Source organism: Zingiber officinale, chromosome 4B, assembly GCF_018446385.1.
Source record: "Zingiber officinale cultivar Zhangliang chromosome 4B, Zo_v1.1, whole genome shotgun sequence".
Taxonomy (NCBI): Eukaryota; Viridiplantae; Streptophyta; class Magnoliopsida; order Zingiberales; family Zingiberaceae; genus Zingiber; species Zingiber officinale.
Genome location: NC_055993.1, coordinates 44,176,199 through 44,188,214, shown reverse-complemented (window position 1 = coordinate 44,188,214; position 12,016 = coordinate 44,176,199). Strand labels below are relative to the sequence as shown.

The window sequence follows — 12,016 nt, the reverse complement described above, 5'->3', positions numbered from 1 at the left end:
TATACATGGTCATGTTTCCCACAATAAACAACCAAAAGAGTTTTATTAAATTATGTTATGGAGTTAGTGTGCATGCCTTTTTCATCATTACTTCAGTGATGGTTTTTCCCTCTTGTTTTTAAATTTTATAAAATACAAAAATCTGATGAAGATGTTGGATTACTAGACAAACACTCCAATTTGAGAAGTTGTGACATAATGAGGTGGGTCTAGACTTGGATTTATTCTTTCTCAACTGCCTAATCATTCTAGATGAATGTTGGACTTGTCAAGTTAATTGTTCTCTTATATGCTTAGGGTGTTATAGTTAATATGAGAGCTGATCAAGTCCTAGGTTTGGTAGGGTCTTCAATTGGAAATGATTGTCTAGTGGTGGCACTATATCACAGTCGTAGGTTATATTCACTCTTCAATTTTAGGTAATATTCATTCCTAAGTGAAGCATTTTGATGTTGCAGATGATTATTGTTTGTGGAGGATCATATAGACGTGGGAAAGCATCTTGTGGCGACTTAGACATTGTAATTACACATCCTGATGGTGAAAGGTACTATATTGAATACGAATAAAGTTTATTATGTATAACTTGGCTGAAATCTGTATCCTGCCTAAATCAGACCAAATATGATGCAAAAATTGGACCATAACTGGTGCATGATAGTAGAGACCAATATTCTTTTTAATTTTTTCAAACTGAATTGTCTTTCCTATCATGTCTGATGTTTGTAGAGTTCTTGAAGATGGTGCACAATTAGATTCAATATAAATTTTCATTGTCAAAGAACTCTATTTGTTCTGTATAATCACAATTTAGTCACCATTGAAGATGATTCCAAGTCCTAGTTCATTAGTTTGATGGTTTGATTTGTGCACACACGTGCAATCACAATTTAATCACCATTGAAGATGACTCCAAGTCACTAGTTTGATGATTTGATTTCTTGTTTAGAAATGAAACCTGAAAGCCTTCAGACCACTAGTTCGTTGGATGAGCTGGATGGATGGATTAATCAAATTGCATACCACACACACAAGTATAATCACAATTTAATCACCATTGAAGATGGCTCCAAGTCACCGGATAATTGATTTGATGATTTGATTTTTAGTCTAAAAATCAAACCCAAAAACCTTTGGGCCACTAGTTCCTTGGATGAATAGTGGATGTATTTGTTGAATTGCATATCGCACACATGTATAATCACAATTTAATCACCATGGAAGATGTTTCCAAGTCACTAGTTCATTGGGTTGATGATTTGATTTTAAGTTGAATTCAAATCAGAAGACCTAGTTTGGGCCACTAGTTTGTTGGATGAACTAATGGATGTATTGGTTGAATTGCATATCAAACTGAGAATTGACTCAAAGAAGCTAATTGGTTAAACTAACCTTGATTGACCAACCTAATTGCATAACAATCACAACAATCATAAAAACATTTTAGTTTTAGAAACTAAAAAATAATTATTAATAAATAATAATAATGAAGCAATTGTTAAATGTGTACATGTAGTTGCCATCTACCAATTATATTTGTATGGAGAAAATCTGATAATACAATTGCTAATTTTTGCAATGGTTAATGAACATGAGATTATAAATGAAAAGAAAAGCAAGAGAGCATGAAAAGACCTTATTGCATCTTGTAGGGGTTGTAGACAGTAGCTATTTGAGACGCTGACAAGCGGTATTGGATGTTGGTTAGCGGTAGATGAAAGTGGAAGCTCAAAAATTGAAGGGTGTGGGATGATGGTGTTAAGATTGTTGGAGAAACATGGTAGAAGAGGAAGATGGCTCGAAGTCACTAGTTCATTGTGTCGATGATTTGATTTTTAGTTGCATTCAAACCCGAAGACCTTTGGGTTTGGGCCACTAGTTTGTTGAATGAACTAGTGGATGCAAGAGGTTGGTTCCTTGACTCGAACCCATGACTTCCGGGGTCATACGATAGTAACTTTACCATAGCGCTAAAGAATCATAAATATATCTTTGTTTAAAAAGCAAAAAGTAACTATTAATAAATAATAATAATGAAGCAATTCTTAAATGTGTACATGTAGTTGCCATCTACCAATTATATCTGTATAAAGAAAATCCAATAATACAATTGCTAATTTCTGCAATAATCAATGAACATGAGATTATAAATGAAAAAGAAAAGTAAGAGAGAATGAAAAGACCTTATTGCAGCTTGTAGGGATTATAGGCATTAGTTATTTGAGACTTGGGGTAGTTAGAGTTGGTGCTGACAAGTCCTGTTGGTTGCTCGTCAAAAGTAGATGAAAGACGAAGATAAACAATTGAAGGGTGTGGGATGACGGTGCCAAAATTGTTGGAGAAACATGGAAGAAGGGGAAGATGACTCCAAGTAACTAGTTCATTGGGTCGATGATTTGATTTATAGTCGAATTCAATCCTGAAGACCTTTGGGTTTGTGCACACTAGTTTGTTGGATGAACGAGTGGATGCATTGGTCAAATTGCATACCAAACCAAGAATTGACTCGAAGAAGCTAATTAGTTGAATTATCTTGATTGACCGACCTAATTGCATAACTATCACAACAATACTAAACAGATCTTAGTTTTAGAAACTAAAAAGTAACTTTTAATAAAAAATAATAATGAAGTAATTGTTAAATGAAGTAATTGTATTAGTTATTTGACACTAATACAAGTAAGTATAATAACCATAAAGAAATGCTTTTATAAGTATATAGGAATATAATACATTGAGTCGATACAACAATCATTATGATTGACTCTAGGGCTCTAACTAACACATGATATACTGGATTTGTAGTTATTTGAATGAAACTAGTATTACCACCATGAAGTGGAGTAGGATTAAATGGAGGAAATCCAATTTCGGAAATAACACCACTTAACCATACAATTTCAAAACAATGTAGACATGAATCTATACTCGGCCTATGTGGAAGATTTAGAGACACAATCTTGCCTCTTACACTTCAAAGAAATTAAGACATCTCCAAGAAAAATACACTAGCCTGTTGTAGATTATTCCTAGTATCCAGGCAGCCAGCTCAATCTGCATCATCATACGCAGTCAAATGGAGAGTAGATTTTATAGAAAAACACAACCCATGAATAGATGACCCAATTAAGTATCAAACTGTAGCAAGATGAAGATGTTGAGGTGATTGCATAAATTTGCTAACCATATGGACATCATATGAGATATCGAGCCTTGTGATTGTACGATAGATAAGACTACCAACAAGTTGCCTATATAAAAAAAGATTAGCATAAGCTCACCTTCATCCTTTTAATATTTCACATTCACCTCCATTGGTGTATCAACACAAGTAGCATCCTTTAAACCAGCTAGCTCAATGAGATCTTGGATATATTTGTGTTGATTTAAGAAGAAACCATATTCTTGAAAGTGAAAGCCCCCAAGAATATGTGAGATGTCTAAGATATTTCATTTTAAATGTATCATGCAACGTATTTTGAAGATTATTGATGAATCAACATAGACTAAGAGGAAGACCATATTAGCAGTTATCTTGTGAAAGAAAAGTGATGAAGTTTTGCTTCCATTGCTTGTTGCCAACACGCATGTTCCATAGCCTACTTATAACAAGTGGGAATGGAAATAGAAGACAAAGTAGTAGACATAGCCACAGGGGTTGAAAAATCATACCTTTCAGGAGGTTTGTGAGGTTTAGAGCTTCTTCAAAGAGGTTGATTATTGGAAACATGATCAGAAGCCATAGGAAGATGTGGAGGAACCTCAATGAGATCTGTAGGAGGATCAGATGCAGGAGTGCGTCTACAATAAAAATAACTAGGTCTAAGTTGAAACTGATATTAGTGACTTAGAAAAATATAGTAAAGTAGATAGAGAAGGGAAGTATAAGGTCTGTTGTGTGCTAAAGAAGGGCTGATTTAAAAAAAAATAACATTCCTAGAGACACGAGTTCGACGAGTATGAGGATCATAGTAAAGAAAGTCTTTTTGGGTTCCAACATATCCTAAGAAAGCACACTTGACAAATTAGGAATAAGTTTGTTTCTTTCATGTGCAAGAAGGTGAACAAAACAAACACATCTAAAAATATGAAGATTGGAATAATTTGGCATATTCTCAAGCATACAAAAGTAGGGAGAATCATTGTTCAAGTTGGGAGATGGTGATATATTAATCAAATAAACATCAATAGACAAAGCTTCACACCAAAAATGAGAAGAAATACAACTCAATTAGAAGAGTGCAATCAAAATCAAGAAGATGACGATTCTTTCTTTTAGTGACACCATTTTGTTGTGGAGTGAATGGACAAGAATATTGTGATATGATCCCATGACTTTGAAGAAAATTGAAATTCATTTGACATATATTCATCTTCAGAATTTGATTGCAAGATTTTGATTTTGGCAGAAAATTGTGTTTCAACTAAAACATAATGACTTTAAACACAAAAGAAACCCTTACTTTTAGACTGAAGAAAATATAGCAAGTGAGTGAAATTATCGAAAAATGTAATAAAGTATTCATAATGTTCATGCGAGATTACAAAGGCAATACCCTATATATCAGTATGCACGTTCAAAATGTTTGGTAGTGTGGTTTTTATGCAATAGAAAAGGAAGTGTTTTGCTTTTACCAAATTTGCAAGATATCAACAATATCATTATTAGAAGAAACTGAATTTTTATTTCTAAGTAAACTAGATTTAAGCAAGACTCTAAATGACTATGCCATACCTAATTATAACAGCATTACAAGCAACATAATTTGACATCGGAGAGGATGATAGAAACAAAGGGAAGAGACGTCCCACTTTAGGTCCCTTAGTGATCATCTTTCTAGACACTTGATCCTGCACAAGACAACTAGAATTTGAAATTATCAATTAATTGACATATAAGATTAGTGGACAACTTAGGAGACACAAAAATAATATTTAAAGAGGCTAAAATATCACCAACAACTGTGGTAGGTAAGGAATTACCATCGGCGATATGAATTTGAAGATCTCCTTTACATATCTTAACAATATTTAAAGGTAAGGCAATGTTGGTCATGTGATTGGAAGCACCAGAACCCAAATACCAAGGCTTAGGATTACAATTTTTGTTACCTAAAAGGCCTATAGAAGAAATGGCAAAAATTATCATTTGTTGGACCATTGCAGGAGTAATAGAAGACTAACCAGGACTAGGGGTATTTGAGGAACCAACCGAGATATCATACGTAGTTTCAGATTTATTTGGAGGCTAAGTGGAACAATCTTTGATGATATGCCCTGGTTTCTTACTATAATTGCAAAAATTTTTAGTACAATTAGGAGTAATGTGCCTGAATCCTTTGCAACTATGGTATTGGACATTAGTCATATTTATGCCTTCTTTAAACCTCCCTTGAGTGGCATATGCAATAGGAATTGGAGTAGAATGTTGAGATTTTTGTTTCAATTTGTAATGAGCCGCTATTCTTCCTTGAGATGCTCTCCTACACAAATATCCAATAAAGGAACTGGTTCTCTATTCATCAAGTTGGACCTGATTGCTTCAAACTTCCCCCTTAACTTTATTAAAAACTGGTCACACTTGCTAGTCTCATGCTCACTTTGGATAGCAATGAGCCCTTCAGGAGGTACACTTGCATACACAATATCGGTGCTCACCCCAAAGATTTCCAAAGGAAGAATAAAACTCTTGATTAACATACTCCTTTGACTGAGCTAACCCAACTTGAGTTCCGATTGAAATCTTTGTGTACTGTATTACTTTAGTTGTAAATTTTCTTCAAGTAATCCTACATTTCTATAGAGGTCTTATCAACCTTAAGATGGAGAAGTATGGAGGATTCCACACTTCCAAGGATCCAAGACATAGTCTATGCATTCTTCACCTCTCATTTCACATATTTTTCCTTCTCCTTCTGTCTCTTAGGTGTAGGATTTGTCCCATCAATATGATCCCAAATTCCTTTCCCTTGACAAAAATCTGAAATTGGAATGCCTAGGCAGAATAGTTCTTTCCATTAAATCGAACAAGAAATGTTCAGATCACTCCAAAGATATTATTCAACTGAAAACAAGTACTAAGAGATCAGGTCCAAGAAAATAGACTAGAACACGAAAATGAACAAAACACTAAGATCTTGGAGCTAGACAAGGAACCAGACACAAGATGAAATGATCTCAAGAGCTTTGGCTCTGATACCATGACAAGGAAATAAAAGAGCATTTCTAAAAAAAAAATTTCCTCATTTTAGTAAGAGAATTACAATATATAGATATCAAGAATTATCAAATCTCTTAATCTTAGGTTCTAATACAGAAAGAAATACAAAATTATCAAATCCCTTAATCTTAGGATCTAATATAGGAAGAAATACATCAAGGATATATATTTCAATAATGAAAATCTTAGAGAGGTAATTAAGGGATATACAGGTATAACAAAAATAAGGAAAGAAAAAATATATTGACAGCATAATAATTTCTTAATATTTTATTTTTCATATTTCGAAAGAGGTGAGATTGAATTTGTATTGTCTGTTGATATCGTCGGTTGCTTAAAAAATGATGAAGAAATGCCTTACGAAAATCCTTGAAGCGGCGAATAGAACAATCTGGTAACCACTTAAACCATCTCTGAGCTGCCTCTCCGAAGGTGGTGAGGAACATCCGACATTTAATACCATCAGTAATTGTTGCAAGAGAGCGACATTCTCAAATGTAAGAAGATGATCTTCTAGATTGGTTGTTCCTGAATATTCTCCGATATTTAAGTTTTGATAATACTTCGGCAGAGGATTATCCAGCACTCGTTGAGAGAATAGAGTAACGATCCTCTCAGGAGAACTATCACTGGCTACGATCTTCCCTTTACGTTTATCCCGTATAGGCGCTTCTCCAGAAGATTCTTGAGGAGCCTCCCTCCGTCCTCCTTGCTCAAAAGGTGTGCGAAGAAATACTCGAGGACGTCGGGTTGGGGAGAGAGGAGTAGGAAGCAAGCAATCAGGATCCTCCTCCTCACCTCTTCTCTCCCTTTGATAAGCAGTTGTCGATATCGCCGGATATGGAGCCACAGGTAATGTACCACCAGTATTGACTTGTTGTTGTTGCTGCAATAACTTTTGCACTCTGGTGTTGATGAACAACTCCAGATCTTCTTTCGTCATGGTTATGGTGTTAGGTTTTCCAACTTCTTCCATCTCGTAGCTTCAAATTCAGGTGAAGATTCCCACAAACGGTGCCAAATTTGATCCTGTCTGAAATCTGCGAGGTGGTGCACTAGCTCTGGTGAACATTGGTTCCGAGGAAGACACACTCCTGAGGATCTGGGAAAGCTCCTCAATGGTCTTGCACATAGTGAGACGAGCCAACAAAGCATTAGTGACCTAAGACCGAGGTGGGGATCCCTAGCTAAGCCCTCCGACGCTCAAGTCAGTTCTCACTTTCTAAGGTGGAAGAAGAAGAAGCAGTACAATAATGCAACTACTCTGAAGTAGAGTTTTGAATGCTAAAATTGTGTACCTTGCCAACGGAGAGGATTCCCCTTTTTATACTACCTCATATAACCTCCGTAGTCATGAAGTGGTCCCCGATTTGTTAGAATTTGTTAGAAGATGAAGTCACATTTTAGGCTTCGTGCAATAATCCTTTAAGGAATCTATTTTTACCCCAGATGTACCTCTTTTGTCGTTTATGACTCATATTTCTGATCAAATATGAATAGGAACATGTCTTTGTAATTGAAGAAGCTTCTAGAGAATGTTTCCCGCCAAATGCATCAAGCTGTCATAAAGCTGTTCACTACTTGTATGCCCTCTTCTGTTAGAGTTTGTCCGGTTTGTTAGAGTTTGTTAGGAGATGAAGTCACATTTTAGGGTTCGTGCAATAATCCTTTAAGAAATCTTTTTTGTACCCCAATGTACCTCTTTTGTCGTTTATGACTCATATTCCTGATGAAATATGAATAGGAACATGTCCTTGTAACTGAAGAAGCTTCTAGAGAATGTTTCCGGCAAATGCATCAAGCTGTCATAAAGCTGTTCACTACTTGTATGCCCTCTTCTGTTAAACATATCTCGACCGGTCATTCAAGCCGGTCACATATATATATATATATTGAGAATACCTTCTGTTAAGTATGTTTCGGTTGGTTATTCAAGCCGGTCGTGTATATATTGAGAATATTTTCTGTTAAGCATGTTTCAGCCGATCATTCAAGTCAATCGTGTATATATTGAGAATACCTTCTGCTAGGCATGTTTCGACCGAGAATGTATTATAAGCTTTATAAGGCTGAGTGCCTTTAAACTCGGTCGGGTTTTGTCCGGCCGAGCGCATATAAGCACATTGGTGATCGCTCGGCCTTTACTCGGCCGGTAATATACTAAAAGCTGTATAAGGCTAAGTGCCTTTACGCTCGACCAGCGACCGAGAGCATATAAGCACAATGGTGTTCGGTCGGCTTCCACTCGATTGGTAATATACTAAAAGCTATATAAGGCTAAATGTCTTTAAGCTCGGTCGGGCTTTGTTCGGCCGAGCGCATATAAGTACACTGGTGCTTGTTCGGTCTTCACTCGCCGGTAATATACTAGAAGTTGTATAAGGCTAAGTGCCTTTACGGTCGGTCGGGCTTTGTCCGGTCGAGCGCATATAAGCACATTAGTGCTCGTTCGGCCTTCAAGACAATACAATTTTATCTATATGAGCAAATTGTATTGTCTTGAACATGCTAAATTTTATCTTTTTTATTCTATCCTGTTACCTTTTCTTTTGCTGTTAATTGTGTTACTTTTTTTTGTATGGACCTTTTGATGGACACGTCCAATAATCTTGCTGCCGACAATACAACATGATATTGTTCTTTTATGCAAGCTAGGATACCCACTGTCTGCCTAGATTTTTTAACAACTGCCATTGCTTTCCTGAGAGCAGTAACATGGTCAGACAAAATATCTTCTATTGGCGGCCTTTCCAGGACGGTCCCACACTCTATGGAAGAAGGTAAATCATGGAGGGCATTTGCCTTAGCGCAACGGCCCTTTGCATGGGGGAGGTCGGGCACCAGCGAGGCATTTTGCATTCGCTGGGAATTGACCCAAGATCTATTGGAGCAACAACCCATGCAGGTATCAGCTGCACCAACTCGTAGGGGCGACAAAATACCTTCTATGAAGTATACCAAAGTTGATATAATTTACTTAAAATTGGATAGTTTTTCATTATTTGTTCATTTGTATTTCAATGGTACACTTGATGCACTTCTCAAACCTTTTTTATCTTCCAGCCATGAAGGATTCTTACTTAGGTATGTTCAATATTTGAAGGACATCAAATTTTTGAGAGAAGACTTGGTGTTTAGCATGAATAGCACTGAGGCAAGTGATTTTCCTTTTATTTTTCGACATCTCTATTTATTTATTAAGAACACTTGTTTTGTTTTACATGGAACATAAGAAGTATAGCATTAAATTAGCTTCCTGACTGATTGGTATATTACATTCTTCAATGAAAAAAAAAATTGTTTGTAACATGGAACTTTTTCCTCGGTCTTCCACTTTTAATGGTCATATATCTAAACTCTCCTCTCCACAAGATACATCCCTGATTATTGCAGACATGTTACTAAGTTGACATGTTTCTTCTTTATACTGTATTTCCATATATTTCTATTCATTCACAGCAAAAAACTTAGCACTGTCTCTCCTTGTAAGATTTCTCTTCGTAATGCAAGTTGTTACAAGGTCAAAGGCTGCATTCTTAAATAATAGAAAGCCAATCAACCATGCTTAGACTTAAGCTATTTACTTCCAAATTCTCTTTATTCCTTGCTATAGTTTTAAGATGGATAATTTGTAATTACGCCCAAAACTAACAAATTTAAAATCTAGCATCTAGGATGGAATTTTTGTGATGGATTTATGTTTTTTTTTACATTGAAGTAGTCAAACAAAAGTAGGGAAGTATTGTTTATGAGGATTAGTTATTTACCAAGTAATTAGGAAATATGTTATTTTTAAAAGAATAAACATTTTTTTTATTGTTCTATAAGAACTCTCAAACCACGTTAGGTGTTCTTCAATTATAGTAAAATTCATGTGAGTATAGTTATCACCATGTTGCACCAACCACATTAGTGATAATCATAATAATTTTCCCCATTCCACACTACACTAATGAACATTGTTTCTCGATATTAAATTTCAGTTCAGATTTCAAGCCATGGTACCAAGTAATAACCCTCAAAACTCTATGCTCCACTACTTCATACTTGCTGTTATTGGAAATTTGGATCTGTTTATCTTGATTTAACTTAAGAAAAAAAAAATATAGGGAACTGATTCAGGGGTTGATACATATTTTGGTCTTTGCACATATCCTGGCAGAGAATTGCGACGTCGAATTGATCTGAAGGTAAAGATACAAAAAAACATTGTAGATAAAAAAAAATTACTTAAAATTCTTTCCCCATATGATTAAGCATTTTTGCCAGATGGCTATGTTTTAGTATACTTTTTGCTGGCAGGTATATCCAAGGGATCGATATGCTTTTGGATTAATTGCATGGACTGGGAATGATGTACTAAATAGGAGGTAAGCATCTCTTTATGAATTCCATATGAACAGTAATTTTTGAATAATATAGCTCCCTTTTCTGCACCAAAACTACATAGATAAAGCTCATATCAAGTCCTTGGATATCTTCAAATCTGCAACCTGGCCCTTATTGGCCTAAGATGAACGAGATTTGAAGATTAAGACTTACATGTTTTTGTCGAACTGAATACTAATTCATGCAAATGTTCATCTCCACTCCGCTCTCACTTTGAATGCTATTCGATTTTCTCTTGAATCAAAGAAAAGACATTTTGAAGTGCGGCTGGCATGCAACAGCATCACATATCTCACTTGGATCCAATGCTTTCTGGTCCATCTGAAGCAAATGCTTTTTTGGAATAGCATCTGATGCAAAATTTTGTTGTCTAACAAAGTAAACTAAAATCCCAGACGTTATGCACTGCTACCTACAAAATTATCGAGTAGCATCAGGACTTGCGATTGCTTCATGAGGTTATGAGCTGATGGTCATTCTCAAATTTGACATGGAAGTATTTTTACTTGTTTCACATGAGTGAATGCCTAAATTCTCCTTGAATAAAAAACAATTATGCCTATCTGATTCTTCTGGTTCTTTTAAAATTAATCATCAACTCATTGCAAAAGAAACCTGGCACAGGTTGAGGCTGTTAGCAGAATCAAAAGGATATAGACTGGATGACACTGGATTGTACTTGGCAACTCAGGATTCTTCTGGAAAAAGAGTAAAGACAGTTCACCTCCTATAAATTACAAAAAAGAGAAAGTAAAAGAAAATTAAAATGAAAAAAAGATACATGCTCCTTTTTTTTTGTCTTCCCAGGGGACGAAATCCAACACCAGGGTAACTTGTTATACAGAAAAGGAAGTTTTTGATGTTCTTGGCTTTCCTTGGCTGGAACCTCATGAGAGGAATCTCTGAATTTTCTCGTAGGGCTTTCTACATGTACAAACTCTTTTGGCCAGGCTATATGTACTTTATCGGACATTTATGGAAGGATACCACAAAAATAGTCTCCACTACTCTATTTTGCCCTTCGGGAGTCTCCTTTTGGATCTGGATTATCATGTTGTTGGACTCAATTATGCATAATATTCTTTGCTTTGTTATTCTTGCATATATCCAGAAGATACCAATAAAATGTAGTCAGTTTGTAGATCAAAGTTGAGAAAACCTATATGAGCAAAGGTCATGCAATTGAGCATTAAACCAAAAGAAACCATGAGAAAAAAGAATGTGGAGGCCCTACAAATGATTATCAATCTAATATCATGAGATTGTGTGCTCGCCTTTTCTGTCTATAGATCATGAATCCAAAAGCGATGTTTTATGTAAATTTTCAAACAAAAACTATAGTAATATGTTTCCTATTCTTGACGGAAGCTAACATGATATTGCATTGGCATTGTTTCTCTATGTTGC

General features: G+C 35.5%; 1 protein-coding gene across 3 annotated transcripts in view; it reads left to right on the top strand.

The window, feature by feature from the left end:
• LOC121975009 (DNA polymerase lambda-like) overlaps nt 1-11,702 on the top strand; it is a 58,462-nt gene extending 46,760 nt beyond the window's left edge. For all 3 annotated transcript variants that reach the window (XM_042526353.1, XM_042526352.1, XM_042526354.1), the window contains 6 exons: nt 459-547; nt 9,284-9,374; nt 10,330-10,410; nt 10,523-10,590; nt 11,234-11,318; nt 11,417-11,702. In XM_042526353.1, the coding sequence (XP_042382287.1) occupies nt 459-547; nt 9,284-9,374; nt 10,330-10,410; nt 10,523-10,590; nt 11,234-11,318; nt 11,417-11,515 (513 nt within the window). In that variant the 3' untranslated portion in view covers nt 11,516-11,702. The remainder of the gene's footprint in view (nt 1-458; nt 548-9,283; nt 9,375-10,329; nt 10,411-10,522; nt 10,591-11,233; nt 11,319-11,416) is intronic.
• The last annotated feature ends 314 nt before the right edge of the window (nt 11,703-12,016 follow it).